At 52.4% G+C, this 22,065-nt stretch overlaps 2 protein-coding genes and 1 pseudogene across 2 annotated transcripts; all 3 read left to right on the top strand.

Moving 5' to 3' along the window:
* Positions 1-722: 722 nt before the first annotated feature.
* LOC113052832 (hyphally-regulated protein-like) lies at positions 723-2,477 on the top strand (the record flags this gene model as incomplete). Its single annotated transcript, XM_026217280.1, has 4 exons — positions 723-946; positions 1,089-1,217; positions 1,546-2,109; positions 2,176-2,477. Coding segments are annotated over exons 1-4 (1,077 nt in total), but the record flags the coding sequence as incomplete, so codon positions are not given.
* Positions 2,478-7,985: 5,508 nt separating this feature from the next.
* LOC113052831 (fibroin heavy chain-like) lies at positions 7,986-12,462 on the top strand (annotated as a pseudogene).
* Positions 12,463-16,740: 4,278 nt separating this feature from the next.
* LOC113052808 (annexin B11-like) lies at positions 16,741-21,202 on the top strand. The gene is made up of 4 exons (XM_026217265.1): positions 16,741-16,972; positions 17,119-17,262; positions 17,574-17,828; positions 21,171-21,202. The coding sequence occupies exons 1-4, from the start codon at positions 16,891-16,893 to the stop codon at positions 21,200-21,202; spliced, it is 513 nt and encodes a 170-aa protein (XP_026073050.1). The 5' UTR covers positions 16,741-16,890.
* The last annotated feature ends 863 nt before the right edge of the window (positions 21,203-22,065 follow it).

Here is a 22,065-nt window from a genome sequence, read left to right as displayed (position 1 = left end):
CAACAGTTAATTTGGAGGATATTGATGGTTTATTGCAGGTATGTTGTTTACATGAGAAAATCTGTGTTACAAGTTAAACAAAAATTCCAATAAACAATCATATTTTGAATTTAAATAGTTTCTTTATCTTGAGTTTACATTAATTATTTACATTTTACATTTACATATCCAAAAAGTTTCAGTCTTTTAATTGTGATTAATCGCGATTAATCGCGATTAATTTAAAAAAATTGTGCGATTAATTAGTTAATTTTTTTTAATCGATTGACAGCACTACTTTCATTGTGTAGACATTTTAAGTGAGTAAAAACACATTGTGTAGACACATTGGTTAACTTTGTGAGGTTGTGATGAAAGAGTGACCTTTTTTAATACATTTAAAGGGAGCGCTCTTTCCATGCTATATACCAGTGGTTCCCAATTCTGGTCCCGGAGAACCTCCAACACTGCACATTTTAGATGTCTCCCTATTCAAATGCACCTGATTTAACTCATCAACTCATTGGTGAAAACTCCAAGACATCAAATGTGTGCATCAGATAAGAGAGACACCAAAAACGTGAATGGTTTGAATGCAGCTCACCTCATACAACCGCAATCAAACACACCTGAACAAGCTAATCAAGGCTTTCCATTTAGTTACTAGAAAGCTACTGGCAGGTGAGTTTGATCAGGGTTGGAGTTGACCTTATCTCCTTGGATCTTTAAAACCCCATTTACAGAAGTGGCTGTTACAACAGCAACACATTTATTTGTTTTAGTTTTATGCCCTTTGGCTGTATTTAGCTATCTGCTTCTTCTGACACGCCAATTCAGCAATTCAATTTTCCAGCAGAGGCCATTGTGAGATTGTAGGCTGGGAGGATGACCGCTCGAATGTATTGCTCGTTTGGTGCGGTTTTATTGTGTCTGTTTGGAAACTTGAACATAACAGATGCTACTCTAGGTGAGTGATCTGTTGACTTCATTACGCAGCCTGAAGAAACCCAAAAAATAAGTGACCCTTCTTGTGTGTAGGATAAGGAATGGGTAGTAGATCTTTTAAAATGCTTGATTTGAAGCAGATAAATATGTAATGTTGTATTAAGGTATTGGCGGTCTGAGGCTGAAAGACTTGCTATCCCATCGAGGATGTTCTTCTGATAGACCCTGCTCTGGAAGACAATACTGCTCTGAAAGACCTGGCTGCTCTCGATTTCAATGTGATCCTGTTTCCAGTCAGCCTGGTTCAAGTGAGTTACCGTTTATAATCGATGCTAGGGGTCCTCCAAAAAAAAAAAAAAAAAACTAATGCATGTGTGGTTTTTTTTTTTTTTTTTTTTTTTTTGATTAGAAAGTTACATTTTTGCCTTCTGTTACTCTTGTCTAGATTTAGGTTTGAATTTCTCCTTTTTAGGATGGTTTAAAACCCTGGATGGCTTTACAAAATACACTGGAATAATTCTTGGAATAAAATTCACTCTGTGGCATAAGTCTTTTGCTGTATATTGACATGGCATACAGTCCATGCTCATGAACTAAAGCTGACTGTCTTTGTCCATGCAGTGAAACCCGGTCAATGTCCTGACCCAAAGAACATTCCACTGTCTGCTAAAAACTGTGTCCATGATGGTCAGTGTCCTGCCACACAGAAGTGTTGCCCAACCACCAGTGGCCATGGATGCAGTGAACCAAGCCGACAGGGCCAGGGAAGCTGTCAGAACACGGGCCAGGGTGCCGGACAGGGCAAGGGAAGCGGCCAGGGCAGCGGACAGGGTGCCGGTCAGGGAAGCGGACAGGGTGCCGGACAGGGTGCCGGTCAGGGAAGCGGACAGGGTGCCGGACAGGGTGCCGGTCAGGGCGCAGGACAGGGCGCCGGTCAGGGAAGCGGACAGGGTGCAGGACAGGGCCAGGGAAGAGGACAGGGCGCCGGTCAGGGAAGCGGACAGGGCCAGGGAAGTGGACAGGGTGCAGGACAGGGCCAGGGAAGCGGACAGGGTGCAGGACAGGGCCAGGGAAGCGGACAGGGTGCAGGACAGGGCCAGGGAAGCGGACAGGGTGCAGGACAGGGCCAGGGAAGCGGACAGGGTGCTGGACAGGGCGCCGGACAGGGCCAGGGAAGCGGACAGGGCCAGGGTGCCGGCCAGGGAAGCGGCCAGGGTGCAGGACAGGGCCAGGGAAGCGGACAGGGTGCAGGACAGGGCCAGGGAAGCGGACAGGGTGCAGGACAGGGCCAGGGAAGCGGACAGGGTGCAGGACAGGGCCAGGGAAGCGGACAGGGTGCAGGACAGGGCCAGGGAAGCGGACAGGGTGCTGGACAAGGCGCCGGACAGGGCCAGGGAAGCGGACAGGGCCAGGGTGCCGGCCAGGGAAGCGGACAGGGTGCAGGACAGGGCCAGGGAAGCGGACAAGGTGCTGGACAAGGCGCCGGACAGGGCCAGGGAAGCGGACAGGGCCAGGGTGCCGGCCAGGGAAGCGGACAGGGTGCAGGACAGGGCCAGGGAAGCGGACAGGGCGCCGGACAGGGCCAGGGAAGCGGACAGGGTGCAGGACAGGGTGCAGGACAGGGCCAGGGAAGCGGACAGGGCCAGGGAAGCGGACAGGGTGCTGGACAGGGCGCCGGACAGGGCCAGGGAAGCGGACAGGGCCAGGGTGCCGGCCAGGGAAGCGGCCAGGGTGCAGGACAGGGCCAGGGAAGCGGACAGGGTGCTGGACAGGGCGCCGGACAGGGCCAGGGAAGCGGACAGGGCCAGGGTGCCGGCCAGGGAAGCGGCCAGGGTGCAGGACAGGGCCAGGGCAGCGGACAGGGTGCAGGACAGGGCCAGGGCAGCGGACAGGGTGCAGGACAGGGTGCAGGACAGGGCCAGGGAAGCGGACAGGGTGCTGGACAGGGCGCCGGACAGGGCCAGGGAAGCGGACAGGGCCAGGGTGCCGGCCAGGGAAGCGGCCAGGGTGCAGGACAGGGCCAGGGAAGCGGACAGGGTGCAGGACAGGGCCAGGGAAGCGGACAGGGTGCAGGACAGGGCCAGGGAAGCGGACAGGGTGCAGGACAGGGCCAGGGAAGCGGACAGGGTGCAGGACAGGGCCAGGGAAGCGGACAGGGTGCTGGACAAGGCGCCGGACAGGGCCAGGGAAGCGGACAGGGCCAGGGTGCCGGCCAGGGAAGCGGACAGGGTGCAGGACAGGGCCAGGGAAGCGGACAAGGTGCTGGACAAGGCGCCGGACAGGGCCAGGGAAGCGGACAGGGCCAGGGTGCCGGCCAGGGAAGCGGACAGGGTGCAGGACAGGGCCAGGGAAGCGGACAGGGCGCCGGACAGGGCCAGGGAAGCGGACAGGGTGCAGGACAGGGTGCAGGACAGGGCCAGGGAAGCGGACAGGGCCAGGGAAGCGGACAGGGTGCTGGACAGGGCGCCGGACAGGGCCAGGGAAGCGGACAGGGCCAGGGTGCCGGCCAGGGAAGCGGCCAGGGTGCAGGACAGGGCCAGGGAAGCGGACAGGGTGCTGGACAGGGCGCCGGACAGGGCCAGGGAAGCGGACAGGGCCAGGGTGCCGGCCAGGGAAGCGGCCAGGGTGCAGGACAGGGCCAGGGCAGCGGACAGGGTGCAGGACAGGGCCAGGGCAGCGGACAGGGTGCAGGACAGGGCCAGGGAAGCGGACAGGGTGCTGGACAGGGCGCCGGACAGGGCCAGGGTGCAGGACAGGGCCAGGGAAGCGGACAGGGCGCCGGACAGGGCCAGGGAAGCGGACAGGGTGCAGGACAGGGCCAGGGAAGCGGACAGGGTGCAGGACAGGGTGCAGGACAGGGCCAGGGAAGCGGACAGGGTGCAGGACAGGGTGCAGGACAGGGCCAGGGAAGCGGACAGGGTGCTGGACAGGGCGCCGGACAGGGCCAGGGAAGCGGACAGGGCCAGGGTGCCGGCCAGGGAAGCGGACAGGGGACTGGTTTTGGTCAGGGAAGCGGCTATGGCCAGGGATCTGGTAGTGGACAGGGAGTTGGCCAAGGAAGCGGCTACGGTCAGGGAAGCGGCTATGGCCAGGGATCTGGTAGTGGACAGGGAGTTGGTCAGGGAAGTGGCTTCGGCCAGGGATCTGGTAGTGGTCAGGGAAGCGGGCTACGGTCAGGGAAGCGGCTACGGCCAGGGATCTGGTAGTGGTCAGGGAAGCGGCTACGGTCAGGGAAGTGGCTACGGCCAGGGATCTGGTAGTGGTCAGGGAAGCGGCTACGGTCAGGGAAGCGGCTACGGCCAGGGATCTGGTAGTGGACAGGGAAGCGGCTACGGTCAGGGAAGTGGCTACGGCCAGGGATCTGGTAGTGGACAGGGAGTTGGTCAGGGAAGCGGCTACGGTCAGGGAAGCGGCTATGGCCAGGGATCTGGTAGTGGTCAGGGAAGCGGCTACGGTCAGGGAAGCGGCTACGGCCAGGGATCTGGTAGTGGACAGGGAGTTGGTCAGGGAAGCGGCTACGGTCAGGGAAGCGGCTATGGCCAGGGATCTGGTAGTGGTCAGGGAAGCGGCTACGGTCAGGGAAGCGGCTATGGCCAGGGATCTGGTAGTGGTCAGGGAAGCGGCTACGGTCAGGGAAGTGGCTTCGGCCAGGGATCTGGTAGTGGACAGGGAGTTGGTCAGGGAAGTGGCTTCGGCCAGGGATCTGGTAGTGGACAGGGAGTTGGTCAGGGAAGCGGCTATGGCCAGGGATCTGGTAGTGGACAGGGAGTTGGTCAGGGAAGCGGTCTGTGATGTGGTCAGGGAAATTCAGTGCTATGTTCATAAGGATTTTTCCCTTTTTGCTCTAACATTTCAGGAAGACCATCTCTGCCTCCTTCCCTTAAATAAAAAGAAAATTGCTTGATTTGAAAGTTGTGGTGTTTGACTTTCTCACATAACCCAGTTCTGGCGTCAGTGCTTTGTGTAAGTTCCTCTCCATGAGACCTGGATATTTGCAGTATTAGACAATTTTTGACCCAAAATATACCACATGTCATTGGGGCTCAAATGGCACCAGCTGTTTTCTGCACCTTCTGCAAACTTTTTTTTTTTTTTTTTTGTCTTAAAACAAGCCTATGAATGCCTGAGGTCAGGATCTCATTAATTCTGAATTAAAACTCCCAGTGATGGAGAAGAGCATGCTTTTGTGCATCTGCATTATAAATCCGTGTCATGAGCCTTTTGCACAGGCTGAATAAAGCAAACCAGTAAAGTTCAGATGGATGATGGTTGTAATGGGGGTATAGTTGATTATGGTCGTGTGTCTGGCAAGTGTTTTATAATGGACACTCCCTGAAGAAGTCTGCTATTATAGGAGTTGGCTGCAGTCAGTGGTGTTCATATACATATGAGCAATAACACTAGCTCTGACAGAGTACTGGTCACTGTTGATGACAAGCTGCCTTCAGATCAGCATGTTCGACAAATTAGGGTTTTTTATTTTTGCGCTCGGTTTAATAATTTGCAATGGCTCGGTGTATAAAAAGTCAGGTTAAGGTGACTGGTATAGTGGTCTGTTTGCGTCTCTGTGTGGTCTTGTTTGGTATTGCAGCTTGATTTGTAGTTATTTCTATACTGTCCATAGTTTTGAATGTCAGAATCAGAATGCAAATATTTTTTTAATAGAATACTGTTGTCAAAGATGCCATTAGAAGCTAATGAATTTGATTTAAACAATCGGCCTACATACTGTAATATTCACATGCAGTTCATAGGGACATATTGTATTAGCCCTGCAGTTACAGCATGAAATGGACTACTATTTAAACCTATAACATTAAGGCAACCTATTTTATCTCACAATTCTGACACTTTTTTTTCTCACAAATGCAAGTTTATATCTCTTGTTTTGCACAACTCAATTTAACTCAACGATTGCAATTGTGTCAATTCTCAGAGGGGTAAAAAGCCAAGTGTTGGATATAAATTCATGATTCTGAGTCGAGGGGAAAAGAGAGAATGATGAGTTGATTTTATCAGAAATGTGAAATATAATCTAGGAAAATTACCTTTTTAAATTTTTTTTCCATGGCTACCATATAGACCGCCATACAGCAAGCAATTTTGACCCAGATCTGGTCCACATTTGGCCCGCGTGTGGGCCGGTTCTGGGCCGAAATTGCTTGCTGTCTGGGCTGCTACTTCAAAAAAAAAGGCTTTGTGTTGCCCTTTAAGAAATGTACGTTTCAAATATCAGCTTTAATTATTTTTGGTAAATATTTTAAAGTGAAAATGTGAAGTTCATATTTACTTTTTCTTTGTCTAACTCATTTGTAAAAATTATATCTTTTGTTTCTTGTGATGAAGTCACTTCCTGTTTAGTCACTTCCTGTTAGTTAAAACAATGAGACAGACATGGTGTGCTCTCTCTGATAATCCGTTGCATCCACTTAAAAGAATCATAGAGGCAATGCCGTAAATTCATTAATATGACACTAGAAAGGCAGAGGATCACCAATTCCCCCAATGCTGCAGAGAAATATAGTGGAGCAATATCAGAAAGGAGTTTCTCAGAGAACAATTGCAAAGAATTTGAAGTTATCATCATCTAGAGTGCATAATATCATCCAAAGATTCAGAGAATCTGAAACAATCTCTGTGCGTAAGAGTCAAGGCCAGAAAACCAGACTGGATGCCCGTGATCTTCGGGCCCTTACACAGCACTGCATCACATACAGGAACGCTACTGTAATGGAGATCACAACATGGGCTCAGGAATACTTCCAGAAAACATTGTCGGTGAACACAATCCACCGTGCCATTCACCGTTGCCAGCTAAAACTCTATAGGTCAAAAAAGAAGCAATATCTAAACATGATCCAAAAGCGCAGTTGTTTTCTCTGGGCCAAGGCTCATTTAAAATGGACTGTGGCGAAGTGGAAAACTGTTCTGTGGTCAGACGAATCAAAATTTGAAGTTCTTTTTGGAAAAATGCGACGCGATGTCATCCGGACTAAAGAGTCATAATATTGTGTATGTTAGTTGCACTAACCTGAGTATTTCCATTTTGAAGTGTATGAAATATGTTTTAAAAGGGAATGTGCAACAGTACATTATTGGCTTAGGCCTGTAATTGACTGATTATTGAATTTATATATGAATAATAAGCCTGTGGAAATACTTAATGTTATTTTACTGTTGAAAATGTTCAATTATAGTTGATAGTTTGTGTAGTTAAATATTTTGCTAGTGCTAACAGGCAACAAAGAATCTCAAAGTAGAACTTACATTGTGGCCTTGTTTTTTCATAATTTTTTGCAAGTGGTAGATCGGTTTACATTTGGACTTTGGATGTAATCTTGGGCTTGAAAAGGTTGGTGACCACTGGTCTAACTCATAGTGTAAAATAGTCTAACTGATTGTTTTTAGCTGCCCATAACTCCTGGTCTAGGATCTGTTTTCTTAGTAATAATAGCATGACGAAATCTATTTGGAAATTAATCCAGTGTATCTGCCCTTCTGTTTTGGAAAGCGTCATATGATTTTATGAAGCATTTTCACAGAGGGCAGCAAAGTAGCCAATCACAGACATGTTTGTTTACTTCTACAAAGCATTGTATTTAGGTTGGAAACCTGAGTTAAATCATGCTCATAACTTCATAAAAAATGAATTAAAAAAAACTTTCATTGTGTAGACATTTTAAGTGAGTAAAAACACATTGTGTAGACACATTGGTTAACTTTGTGAGGTTGTGATGAAAGAGTGACCTTTTTTAATACATTTAAAGGGAGCGCTCTTTCCATGCTATATACCAGTGGTTCCCAATTCTGGTCCCGGAGAACCTCCAACACTGCACATTTTAGATGTCTCCCTATTCAAATGCACCTGATTTAACTCATCAACTCATTGGTGAAAACTCCAAGACCTCAAATGTGTGCATCAGATAAGAGAGACACCAAAAACGTGAATGGTTTGAATGCAGCTCACCTCATACAACCGCAATCAAACACACCTGAACAAGCTAATCAAGGCCTTCCATTCAGTTACTAGAAAGCTACTGGCAGGTGAGTTTGATCAGGGTTGGAGTTGACCTTATCTCCTTGGATCTTTAAAACCCCATTTACAGAAGTGGCTGTTACAACAACAACACATTTATTTGTTTTAGTTTTATGCCCTTTGGCTGTATTTAGCTATCTGCTTCTTCTGACACGCCAATTCAGCAATTCAATTTTCCAGCAGAGGCCATTGTGAGATTGTAGGCTGGGAGGATGACCGCTCGAATGTATTGCTCGTTTGGTGCGGTTTTATTGTGTCTGTTTGGAAACTTGAACATAACAGATGCTACTCTAGGTGAGTGATCTGTTGACTTCATTACGCAGCCTGAAGAAACCCAAAAAATAAGTGACCCTTCATCTTTGTGTGTAGGATAAGGAATGGGTAGTAGATCTTTTGAAATGCTTGATTTGAAGCAGATAAATATGTAATGTTGTATTAAGGTATTGGCGGTCTGAGGCTGAAAGACTTGCTATCCCATCGAGGATGTTCTTCTGATAGACCCTGCTCTGGAAGACAATACTGCTCTGAAAGACCTGGCTGCTCTCGATTTCAATGTGATCCTGTTTCCAGTCAGCCTGGTTCAAGTGAGTTACCGTTTATAATCGATGCTAGGGGTCCTCCAAAAAAATAAATAAAAATCTAATGCATGTGTGGGTTTTTTTTTTTTTTTTTTTTGATTAGAAAGTTACATTTTTGCCTTCTGTTACTCTTGTCTAGATTTAGGTTTGAATTTCTCCTTTTTAGGATGGTTTAAAACCCTGGATGGCTTTACAAAATACACTGGAATAATTCTTGGAATAAAATTCACTCTGTGGCATAAGTCTTTTGCTGTATATTGACATGGCATACAGTCCATGCTCATGAACTAAAGCTGACTGTCTTTGTCCATGCAGTGAAACCCGGTCAATGTCCTGACCCAAAGAACGTTCCACTGTCTGCTAAAAACTGTGTCCATGATGGTCAGTGTCCTGCCACACAGAAGTGTTGCCCAACCACCAGTGGCCATGGATGCAGTGAACCAAGCCGACAGGGCCAGGGAAGCTGTCAGAACACGGGCCAGGGCGCCGGACAGGGCAAGGGAAGCGGCCAGGGCAGCGGACAGGGCCAGGGCAGCGGACAGGGTGCCGGACAGGGCGCCGGTCAGGGAAGCGGACAGGGTGCCGGACAGGGCGCCGGCCAGGGAAGCGGACAGGGTGCCGGACAGGGCCAGGGAAGCGGACAGGGCGCCGGCCAGGGAAGCGGACAGGGTGCCGGACAGGGCGCCGGTCAGGGAAGCGGACAGGGTGCCGGACAGGGCGCCGGTCAGGGAAGCGGACAGGGTGCCGGACAGGGCCAGGGAAGCGGACAGGGCGCCGGCCAGGGAAGCGGACAGGGCGCCGGCCAGGGAAGCGGACAGGGCGCCGGCCAGGGAAGCGGACAGGGCGCCGGACAGGGCGCCGGTCAGGGAAGCGGACAGGGTGCCGGACAGGGCCAGGGAAGAGGACAGGGTGCCGGACAGGGCGCCGGTCAGGGAAGCGGACAGGGTGCCGGACAGGGCCAGGGAAGAGGACAGGGTGCCGGACAGGGCGCCGGTCAGGGAAGCGGACAGGGTGCCGGACAGGGCCAGGGAAGCGGACAGGGTGCTGGACAAGGCGCCGGACAGGGCCAGGGAAGCGGACAGGGCCAGGGAAGCGGACAGGGCCAGGGAAGCGGACAGGGCCAGGGAAGCGGACAGGGTGCAGGACAGGGCCAGGGAAGCGGACAGGGTGCTGGACAGGGCGCCGGACAGGGCCAGGGAAGCGGACAGGGCCAGGGTGCCGGCCAGGGAAGCGGCCAGGGTGCAGGACAGGGCCAGGGAAGCGGCCAGGGTGCCGGACAGGGCCAGGGAAGCGGACAGGGTGCCGGACAGGGCCAGGGAAGCGGACAGGGTGCCGGACAGGGCCAGGGAAGCGGACAGGGTGCCGGACAGGGCCAGGGAAGCGGACAGGGTGCCGGACAGGGCCAGGGAAGCGGACAGGGTGCTGGACAAGGCGCCGGACAGGGCCAGGGAAGCGGACAGGGCCAGGGTGCCGGCCAGGGAAGCGGACAGGGTGCAGGAACAGGGCCAGGGAAGCGGACAGGGTGCAGGACAGGGCCAGGGAAGCGGACAGGGTGCAGGACAGGGCCAGGGAAGCGGACAGGGTGCAGGACAGGGCCAGGGAAGCGGACAGGGTGCTGGACAGGGCGCCGGACAGGGCCAGGGAAGCGGACAGGGCCAGGGTGCCGGCCAGGGAAGCGGCCAGGGTGCAGGACAGGGCCAGGGAAGCGGACAGGGCGCCGGACAGGGCCAGGGAAGCGGACAGGGTGCAGGACAGGGTGCTGGACAGGGCCAGGGAAGCGGACAGGGGTGCTGGACAGGGCCAGGGAAGCGGACAGGGTGCTGGACAGGGCCAGGGAAGCGGACAGGGTGCAGGACAGGGCCAGGGAAGCGGACAGGGTGCTGGACAAGGCGCCGGACAGGGCCAGGGTGCAGGACAGGGCCAGGGTGCAGGACAGGGCCAGGGAAGCGGACAGGGTGCAGGACAGGGCCAGGGAAGCGGACAGGGTGCAGGACAGGGCCAGGGAAGCGGACAGGGTGCAGGACAGGGCGCCGGACAGGGCCAGGGAAGCGGACAGGGCCAGGGTGCCGGCCAGGGAAGCGGACAGGGTGCAGGACAGGGCCAGGGAAGCGGACAGGGTGCAGGACAGGGCCAGGGAAGCGGACAGGGTGCAGGACAGGGCCAGGGAAGCGGACAGGGTGCTGGACAGGGCCAGGGAAGCGGACAGGGTGCAGGACAGGGCCAGGGAAGCGGACAGGGTGCAGGACAGGGCCAGGGAAGCGGACAGGGTGCTGGACAGGGCGCCGGACAGGGCCAGGGAAGCGGACAGGGCCAGGGTGCCGGCCAGGGAAGCGGCCAGGGTGCAGGACAGGGCCAGGGAAGCGGACAGGGCGCCGGACAGGGCCAGGGAAGCGGACAGGGTGCAGGACAGGGTGCTGGACAGGGCCAGGGAAGCGGACAGGGTGCTGGACAGGGCCAGGGAAGCGGACAGGGTGCTGGACAGGGCCAGGGAAGCGGACAGGGTGCAGGACAGGGCCAGGGAAGCGGACAGGGTGCTGGACAAGGCGCCGGACCGGGCCAGGGAAGCGGACAGGGCCAGGGTGCAGGACAGGGCCAGGGAAGCGGACAGGGTGCAGGACAGGGCCAGGGAAGCGGACAGGGTGCAGGACAGGGCCAGGGAAGCGGACAGGGTGCAGGACAGGGCCAGGGAAGCGGACAGGGTGCAGGACAGGGCCAGGGAAGCGGACAGGGTGCTGGACAGGGCGCCGGACAGGGCCAGGGAAGCGGACAGGGTGCTGGACAGGGCGCCGGACAGGGCCAGGGAAGCGGACAGGGCCAGGGTGCCGGCCTGGGAAGCGGCCAGGGTGCAGGACAGGGCCAGGGAAGCGGACAGGGCGCCGGACAGGGCCAGGGAAGCGGACAGGGTGCAGGACAGGGCCAGGGAAGCGGACAGGGTGCAGGACAGGGCCAGGGAAGCGGACAGGGTGCTGGACAGGGCGCCGGACAGGGCCAGGGAAGCGGACAGGGCCAGGGTACCGGCCAGGGAAGCGGACAGGGGACTGGTTTTGGTCAGGGAAGCGGCTATGGCCAGGGATCTGGTAGTGGACAGGGAGTTGGCCAAGGAAGCGGCTACGGCCAGGGAAGCGGCTATGGCCAGGGATCTGGTAGTGGACAGGGAGTTGGTCAGGGAAGCGGCTACGGTCAGGGAAGCGGCTATGGCCAGGGATCTGGTAGTGGACAGGGAGTTGGTCAGGGAAGTGGCTTCGGCCAGGGATCTGGTAGTGGTCAGGGAAGCGGCTACGGTCAGGGAAGCGGCTACGGCCAGGGATCTGGTAGTGGTCAGGGAAGCGGCTACGGTCAGGGAAGCGGCTACGGCCAGGGATCTGGTAGTGGTCAGGGAAGCGGCTACGGTCAGGGAAGCGGCTATGGCCAGGGATCTGGTAGTGGTCAGGGAAGCGGCTACGGTCAGGGAAGTGGCTACGGCCAGGGATCTGGTAGTGGACAGGGAGTTGGTCAGGGAAGCGGCTACGGTCAGGGAAGCGGCTATGGCCAGGGATCTGGTAGTGGTCAGGGAAGTGGCTACGGCCAGGGATCTGGTAGTGGACAGGGAGTTGGTCAGGGAAGCGGCTATGGCCAGGGATCTGGTAGTGGACAGGGAGTTGGTCAGGGAAGTGGCTTCGGCCAGGGATCTGGTAGTGGACAGGGAGTTGGTCAGGGAAGTGGCTTCGGCCAGGGATCTGGTAGTGGACAGGGAGTTGGTCAGGGAAGCGGCTATGGCCAGGGATCTGGTAGTGGACAGGGAGTTGGTCAGGGAAGCGGTCTGTGATGTGGTCAGGGAAATTCAGTGCTATGTTCATAAGGATTTTTCCCTTTTTGCTCTAACATTTCAGAAAGACCATCTCTGCCTCCTTCCCTTAAATAAAAAGAAAATTGCTTTATTTGAAAGTTGTGGTGTTTGACTTTCTCACATAACCCAGTTCTGGCGTCAGTGCTTTGTGTAAGTTCCTCTCCATGAGACCTGGATATTTGCAGTATTAGACAATTTTTGACCCAAAATATACCACATGTCATTGGGGCTCAAATGGCACCAGCTGTTTTCTGCACCTTCTGCAAACTTTTTTTTTTTTTTTTTTTTTTTTTTTTGTCTTAAAACAAGCCTATGAATGCCTGAGGTCAGGATCTCATTAATTCTGAATTAAAACTCCCAGTGATGGAGAAGAGCATGCTTTTGTGCATCTGCATTATAAATCAGTGTCATGAGCCTTTTGCACAGGCTGAATAAAGCAAACCAGTAAAGTTCAGATGGATGATGGTTGTAATGGGGGTATAGTTGATTATGGTCGTGTGTCTGGCAAGTGTTTTATAATGGACACTCCCTGAAGAAGTGTGCTATGATAGGAGTTGGCTGCAGTCAGTGGTGTTTATATACATATGAGCAATAACACTAGCTCTGACAGAGTACTGGTCACTGTTGATGACAAGCTGCCTTCAGATCAGCATGTTCGACAAATTAGGGTTTTTTATTTTTGCGCTCTGTTTAATAATTTGCAATGGCTCGGTGTATAAAAAGTCAGGTTAAGGTGACTGGTATAGTGGTCTGTTTGCGTCTCTGTGTGGTCTTGTTTGGTATTGCAGCTTGATTTGTAGTTATTTCTATACTGTCCATAGTTTGAATGTCAGAATCAGAATGCAAATATTTTTTAATAGAATACTGTTGTCAAAGATGCCATTAGAAGCTAATGAATTTGATTTAAACAATCGTCCTACATACTGTAATATTCACATGCAGTTCATATGGGACATATTGTATTAGCCCTGCAGTTACAGCATGAAATGGACTACTATTTAAACCTATAACATTAAGGCAACCTATTTTATCTCACAATTCTGACACTTTTTTTTCTCACAAATGCAAGTTTATATCTCTTGTTTTGCACAACTCAATTTAACTCAACGATTGCAATTGTGTCAATTCTCAGAGGGGTAAAAAGCCAAGTGTTGGATATAAATTCATGATTCTGAGTCGAGGGGAAAAGAGAGAATGATGAGTTGATTTTATCAGAAATGTGAAATATAATCTAGGAAAATTACCTTTTTAAATTTTTTTTCCATGGCTACCATATAGACCGCCATACAGCAAGCAATTTTGGCCCAGATCTGGTCCACATTTGGCCCGCGTGTGGGCCGGTTCTGGGCCGAAATTGCTTGCTGTCTGGGCTGCTACTTCAAAAAAAAAGGCTTTGTGTTGCCCTTTAAGAAATGTAAGTTTCAAATATCAGCTTTAATTATTTTTGGTAAATATTTTAAAGTGAAAATGTGAAGTTCATATTTACTTTTTCTTTGTCTAACTCATTTGTAAAAATTATATCTTTTGTTTCTTGTGATGAAGTCACTTCCTGTTTAGTCACTTCCTGTTAGTTAAAACAATGAGACAGACATGGTGTGCTCTCTCTGATAATCCGTTGCATCCACTTAAAAGAATCATAGAGGCAATGCCGTAAATTCATTAATATGACACTAGAAAGGCAGAGGATCTCCAATTCCCCCAATGCTGCAGAGAAATATAGTGGAGCAATATCAGAAAGGAGTTTCTCAGAGAACAATTGCAAAGAATTTGAAGTTATCATCAATCAATCAATCACCTTTATTTATATAGTGCTTTAAACAAAATACATTGCGCCAAAGCACTGAACAACATTCATTTGGAAAACAGTGTCTCAATAATGCAAAATGATAGTTAAAGGCAGTTCATCATTGAATTCATTGATGTCATCTCTGTTCAGTTGAAATAGTGTCTGTGCATTTATTTGCAATCAAGTCAACGATATCGCTGTAGATGAAGTGACCCCAACTAAGCAAGCCAGAGGCGACAGCGGCAAGGAACCGAAACTCCATCGGTGACAGAATGGAGAAAAAAACCTTGGGAGAAACCAGGCTCAGTTGGGGGGCCAGTTCTCCTCTGACCAGACGAAACCAGTAGTTCAATTCCAGACTGCAGCAAAGTCAGATTGTGCAGAATAATCATTTGTTTCCTGTGGTCTTGTCCTGGTGCTCCTCTGAGACAAGGTCTTTACAGGGGATCTGTATCTGGGCTCTAGTTGTCCTGGTCTCCGCTGTCTTTCAGGGCAGTAGAGGTCCTTTCTAGGTGCTGATCCACCATCTGGTCTGGATACGTACTGGATCTGGGTGACTGCAGTGACCCTCTGATCTGGACACAGACTGGATCTGGTGGCCACGGTGACCTCGGAATAAGAGAGAAACAGACAAATATTAGCGTAGATGCCATTCTTCTAATGATGTAGAAAGTACGGTGTTATGTGAAGTGTTCCGGTTCCAGTTTACCTAATTAATGCAGCCTAAAAATCCTTTAACGGATTTGGATATTAAAAGCATATTAGTATGTTATGTGTATGCCAGGTTAAAGAGATGGGTCTTTAATCTAGATTTAAACTGCAAGAGTGTGTCTGCCTCCCGAACAATGTTAGGTAGGTTATTCCAGAGTTTAGGCGCCAAATAGGAAAAGGATCTGCCGCCCGCAGTTGATTTTGATATTCTAGGTATTATCAAATTGCCTGAGTTTTGAGAACGTAGCGGACGTAGAGGAGTATAATGTAAAAGGAGCTCATTCAAATACTGAGGTGCTAAACCATTCAGGGCTTTATAAGTAATAAGCAATATTTTAAAATCTATACGATGTTTGATGTTATCATCATCTAGAGTGCATAATATCATCCAAAGATTCAGAGAATCTGAAACAATCTCTGTGCGTAAGAGTCAAGGCCAGAAAACCAGACTGGATGCCCGTGATCTTCGGGCCCTTACACAGCACTGCATCACATACAGGAACGCTACTGTAATGGAGATCACAACATGGGCTCAGGAATACTTCCAGAAAACATTGTCGGTGAACACAATCCACCGTGCCATTCACCGTTGCCAGCTAAAACTCTATAGGTCAAAAAAGAAGCAATATCTAAACATGATCCAAAAGCGCAGTTGTTTTCTCTGGGCCAAGGCTCATTTAAAATGGACTGTGGCAAAGTGGAAAACTGTTCTGTGGTCAGACGAATCAAAATTTGAAGTTCTTTTTGGAAAAATGCGACGCGATGTCATCCGGACTAAAGAGTCATAATATTGTGTATGTTAGTTGCACTAACCTGAGTATTTCCATTTTGAAGTGTATGAAATATGTTTTAAAAGGGAATGTGCAACAGTACATTATTGGCTTAGGCCTGTAATTGACTGATTATTGAATTTATATATGAATAATAAGCCTGTGGAAATACTTAATGTTATTTTACTGTTGAAAATGTTCAATTATAGTTGATAGTTTGTGTAGTTAAATATTTTGCTAGTGCTAACAGGCAACAAAGAATCTCAAAGTAGAACTTACATTGTGGCCTTGTTTTTTCATAATTTTTTGCAAGTGGTAGATCGGTTTACATTTGGACTTTGGATGTAATCTTGGGCTTGAAAAGGTTGGTGACCACTGGTCTAACTCATAGTGTAAAATAGTCTAACTGATTGTTTTTAGCTGCCCATAACTCCTGGTCTAGGATCTGTTTTCTTAGTAATAATAGCATGACGAAATCTATTTGGAAATTAATCCAGTGTATCTGCCCTTCTGTTTTGGAAAGCGTCATATGATTTTATGAAGCATTTTCACAGAGGGCAGCAAAGTAGCCAATCACAGACATGTTTGTTTACTTCTACAAAGCATTGTATTTAGGTTGGAAACCTGAGTTAAATCATGCTCATAACTTCATAAAAAATGAATTAAAAAAAACTTTCATTGTGTAGACATTTTAAGTGAGTAAAACACATTGTGTAGACACATTGGTTAACTTTGTGAGGTTGTGATGAAAGAGTGACCTTTTTTAATACATTTAAAGGGAGCGCTCTTTCCATGCTATATACCAGTGGTTCCCAATTCTGGTCCCGGAGAACCTCCAACACTGCACATTTTAGATGTCTCCCTATTCAAATGCACCTGATTTAACTCATCAACTCATTGGTGAAAACTCCAAGACCTCAAATGTGTGCATCAGATAAGAGAGACACCAAAAACGTGAATGGTTTGAATGCAGCTCACCTCATACAACCGCAATCAAACACACCTGAACAAGCTAATCAAGGCCTTCCATTCAGTTACTAGAAAGCTACTGGCAGGTGAGTTTGATCAGGGTTGGAGTTGACCTTATCTCCTTGGATCTTTAAAACCCCATTTACAGAAGTGGCTGTTACAACAACAACACATTTATTTGTTTTAGTTTTATGCCCTTTGGCTGTATTTAGCTATCTGCTTCTTCTGACACGCCAATTCAGCAATTCAATTTTCCAGCAGAGGCCATTGTGAGATTGTAGGCTGGGAGGATGACCGCTCGAATGTATTGCTCGTTTGGTGCGGTTTTATTGTGTCTGTTTGGAAACTTGAACATAACAGATGCTACTCTAGGTGAGTGATCTGTTGACTTCATTACGCAGCCTGAAGAAACCCAAAAAATAAGTGACCCTTCATCTTTGTGTGTAGGATAAGGAATGGGTAGTAGATCTTTTGAAATGCTTGATTTGAAGCAGATAAATATGTAATGTTGTATTAAGGTATTGGCGGTCTGAGGCTGAAAGACTTGCTATCCCATCGAGGATGTTCTTCTGATAGACCCTGCTCTGGAAGACAATACTGCTCTGAAAGACCTGGCTGCTCTCGATTTCAATGTGATCCTGTTTCCAGTCAGCCTGGTTCAAGTGAGTTACCGTTTATAATCGATGCTAGGGGTCCTCCAAAAAAATAAATAAAAATCTAATGCATGTGTGGGTTTTTTTTTTTTTTTTTTTTTTGATTAGAAAGTTACATTTTTGCCTTCTGTTACTCTTGTCTAGATTTAGGTTTGAATTTCTCCTTTTTAGGATGGTTTAAAACCCTGGATGGCTTTACAAAATACACTGGAATAATTCTTGGAATAAAATTCACTCTGTGGCATAAGTCTTTTGCTGTATATTGACATGGCATACAGTCCATGCTCATGAACTAAAGCTGACTGTCTTTGTCCATGCAGTGAAACCCGGTCAATGTCCTGACCCAAAGAACATTCCACTGTCTGCTAAAAACTGTGTCCATGATGGTCAGTGTCCTGCCACACAGAAGTGTTGCCCAACCACCAGTGGCCATGGATGCAGTGAACCAAGCCGACAGGGCCAGGGAAGCTGTCAGAACACGGGCCAGGGCGCCGGACAGGGCAAGGGAAGCGGCCAGGGCAGCGGACAGGGCCAGGGCAGCGGACAGGGTGCCGGACAGGGCGCCGGTCAGGGAAGCGGACAGGGTGCCGGACAGGGCGCCGGCCAGGGAAGCGGACAGGGTGCCGGACAGGGCCAGGGAAGCGGACAGGGCGCCGGCCAGGGAAGCGGACAGGGTGCCGGCCAGGGAAGCGGACAGGGTGCCGGACAGGGCGCCGGTCAGGGAAGCGGACAGGGTGCCGGACAGGGCGCCGGTCAGGGAAGCGGACAGGGTGCCGGACAGGGCCAGGGAAGCGGACAGGGCGCCGGCCAGGGAAGCGGACAGGGCGCCGGCCAGGGAAGCGGACAGGGCGCCGGCCAGGGAAGCGGACAGGGCGCCGGCCAGGGAAGCGGACAGGGCGCCGGACAGGGCGCCGGACAGGGCCAGGGAAGAGGACAGGGTGCCGGACAGGGCGCCGGTCAGGGAAGCGGACAGGGTGCCGGACAGGGCCAGGGAAAGAGGACAGGGTGCCGGACAGGGCGCCGGTCAGGGAAGCGGACAGGGTGCCGGACAGGGCCAGGGAAGCGGACAGGGTGCTGGACAAGGCGCCGGACAGGGCCAGGGAAGCGGACAGGGCCAGGGAAGCGGACAGGGCCAGGGAAGCGGACAGGGCCAGGGAAGCGGACAGGGCCAGGGAAGCGGACAGGGTGCAGGACAGGGCCAGGGAAGCGGACAGGGTGCTGGACAGGGCGCCGGACAGGGCCAGGGAAGCGGACAGGGCCAGGGTGCCGGCCAGGGAAGCGGCCAGGGTGCAGGACAGGGCCAGGGAAGCGGCCAGGGTGCCGGACAGGGCCAGGGAAGCGGACAGGGTGCCGGACAGGGCCAGGGAAGCGGACAGGGTGCCGGACAGGGCCAGGGAAGCGGACAGGGTGCCGGACAGGGCCAGGGAAGCGGACAGGGTGCCGGACAGGGCCAGGGAAGCGGACAGGGTGCCGGACAGGGCCAGGGAAGCGGACAGGGTGCTGGACAAGGCGCCGGACAGGGCCAGGGAAGCGGACAGGGCCAGGGTGCCGGCCAGGGAAGCGGACAGGGTGCAGGACAGGGCCAGGGAAGCGGACAGGGTGCAGGACAGGGCCAGGGAAGCGGACAGGGTGCAGGACAGGGCCAGGGAAGCGGACAGGGTGCAGGACAGGGCCAGGGAAGCGGACAGGGTGCTGGACAGGGCGCCGGACAGGGCCAGGGAAGCGGACAGGGCCAGGGTGCCGGCCAGGGAAGCGGCCAGGGTGCAGGACAGGGCCAGGGAAGCGGACAGGGCGCCGGACAGGGCCAGGGAAGCGGACAGGGTGCAGGACAGGGTGCTGGACAGGGCCAGGGAAGCGGACAGGGTGCTGGACAGGGCCAGGGAAGCGGACAGGGTGCTGGACAGGGCCAGGGAAGCGGACAGGGTGCAGGACAGGGCCAGGGAAGCGGACAGGGTGCTGGACAAGGCGCCGGACAGGGCCAGGGTGCAGGACAGGGCCAGGGTGCAGGACAGGGCCAGGGAAGCGGACAGGGTGCAGGACAGGGCCAGGGAAGCGGACAGGGTGCAGGACAGGGCCAGGGAAGCGGACAGGGTGCAGGACAGGGCGCCGGACAGGGCCAGGGAAGCGGACAGGGCCAGGGTGCCGGCCAGGGAAGCGGACAGGGTGCAGGACAGGGCCAGGGAAGCGGACAGGGTGCAGGACAGGGCCAGGGAAGCGGACAGGGTGCAGGACAGGGCCAGGGAAGCGGACAGGGTGCTGGACAGGGCCAGGGAAGCGGACAGGGTGCAGGACAGGGCCAGGGAAGCGGACAGGGTGCAGGACAGGGCCAGGGAAGCGGACAGGGTGGCTGGACAGGGCGCCGGACAGGGCCAGGGAAGCGGACAGGGCCAGGGTGCCGGCCAGGGAAGCGGCCAGGGTGCAGGACAGGGCCAGGGAAGCGGACAGGGCGCCGGACAGGGCCAGGGAAGTGGACAGGGTGCAGGACAGGGTGCTGGACAGGGCCAGGGAAGCGGACAGGGTGCTGGACAGGGCCAGGGAAGCGGACAGGGTGCTGGACAGGGCCAGGGAAGCGGACAGGGTGCAGGACAGGGCCAGGGAAGCGGACAGGGTGCTGGACAAGGCGCCGGACCGGGCCAGGGAAGCGGACAGGGCCAGGGTGCAGGACAGGGCCAGGGAAGCGGACAGGGTGCAGGACAGGGCCAGGGAAGCGGACAGGGTGCAGGACAGGGCCAGGGAAGCGGACAGGGTGCAGGACAGGGCCAGGGAAGCGGACAGGGTGCTGGACAGGGCGCCGGACAGGGCCAGGGAAGCGGACAGGGTGCTGGACAGGGCGCCGGACAGGGCCAGGGAAGCGGACAGGGCCAGGGTGCCGGCCTGGGAAGCGGCCAGGGTGCAGGACAGGGCCAGGGAAGCGGACAGGGCGCCGGACAGGGCCAGGGAAGCGGACAGGGTGCAGGACAGGGCCAGGGAAGCGGACAGGGTGCAGGACAGGGCCAGGGAAGCGGACAGGGTGCTGGACAGGGCGCCGGACAGGGCCAGGGAAGCGGACAGGGCCAGGGTACCGGCCAGGGAAGCGGACAGGGGACTGGTTTTGGTCAGGGAAGCGGCTATGGCCAGGGATCTGGTAGTGGACAGGGAGTTGGCCAAGGAAGCGGCTACGGCCAGGGAAGCGGCTATGGCCAGGGATCTGGTAGTGGACAGGGAGTTGGTCAGGGAAGCGGCTACGGTCAGGGAAGCGGCTATGGCCAGGGATCTGGTAGTGGACAGGGAGTTGGTCAGGGAAGTGGCTTCGGCCAGGGATCTGGTAGTGGTCAGGGAAGCGGCTACGGTCAGGGAAGCGGCTACGGCCAGGGATCTGGTAGTGGTCAGGGAAGCGGCTACGGTCAGGGAAGCGGCTACGGCCAGGGATCTGGTAGTGGTCAGGGAAGCGGCTACGGTCAGGGAAGCGGCTATGGCCAGGGATCTGGTAGTGGTCAGGGAAGCGGCTACGGTCAGGGAAGTGGCTACGGCCAGGGATCTGGTAGTGGACAGGGAGTTGGTCAGGGAAGCGGCTACGGTCAGGGAAGCGGCTATGGCCAGGGATCTGGTAGTGGTCAGGGAAGTGGCTACGGCCAGGGATCTGGTAGTGGACAGGGAGTTGGTCAGGGAAGCGGCTATGGCCAGGGATCTGGTAGTGGACAGGGAGTTGGTCAGGGAAGTGGGCTTCGGCCAGGGATCTGGTAGTGGACAGGGAGTTGGTCAGGGAAGTGGCTTCGGCCAGGGATCTGGTAGTGGACAGGGAGTTGGTCAGGGAAGCGGCTATGGCCAGGGATCTGGTAGTGGACAGGGAGTTGGTCAGGGAAGCGGTCTGTGATGTGGTCAGGGAAATTCAGTGCTATGTTCATAAGGATTTTTCCCTTTTTGCTCTAACATTTCAGAAAGACCATCTCTGCCTCCTTCCCTTAAATAAAAAGAAAATTGCTTTATTTGAAAGTTGTGGTGTTTGACTTTCTCACATAACCCAGTTCTGGCGTCAGTGCTTTGTGTAAGTTCCTCTCCATGAGACCTGGATATTTGCAGTATTAGACAATTTTTGACCCAAAATATACCACATGTCATTGGGGCTCAAATGGCACCAGCTGTTTTCTGCACCTTCTGCAAACTTTTTTTTTTTTTTTTTTTTTTTTTTTTGTCTTAAAACAAGCCTATGAATGCCTGAGGTCAGGATCTCATTAATTCTGAATTAAAACTCCCAGTGATGGAGAAGAGCATGCTTTTGTGCATCTGCATTATAAATCAGTGTCATGAGCCTTTTGCACAGGCTGAATAAAGCAAACCAGTAAAGTTCAGATGGATGATGGTTGTAATGGGGGTATAGTTGATTATGGTCGTGTGTCTGGCAAGTGTTTTATAATGGACACTCCCTGAAGAAGTGTGCTATGATAGGAGTTGGCTGCAGTCAGTGGTGTTTATATACATATGAGCAATAACACTAGCTCTGACAGAGTACTGGTCACTGTTGATGACAAGCTGCCTTCAGATCAGCATGTTCGACAAATTAGGGTTTTTTATTTTTGCGCTCTGTTTAATAATTTGCAATGGCTCGGTGTATAAAAAGTCAGGTTAAGGTGACTGGTATAGTGGTCTGTTTGCGTCTCTGTGTGGTCTTGTTTGGTATTGCAGCTTGATTTGTAGTTATTTCTATACTGTCCATAGTTTGAATGTCAGAATCAGAATGCAAATATTTTTTTAATAGAATACTGTTGTCAAAGATGCCATTAGAAGCTAATGAATTTGATTTAAACAATCGTCCTACATACTGTAATATTCACA

This window comes from Carassius auratus, chromosome 33, assembly GCF_003368295.1.
Source record: "Carassius auratus strain Wakin chromosome 33, ASM336829v1, whole genome shotgun sequence".
Classification (NCBI taxonomy): domain Eukaryota; kingdom Metazoa; phylum Chordata; class Actinopteri; order Cypriniformes; family Cyprinidae; genus Carassius; species Carassius auratus.
This window is presented reverse-complemented; position numbering and strand designations above follow the sequence as displayed.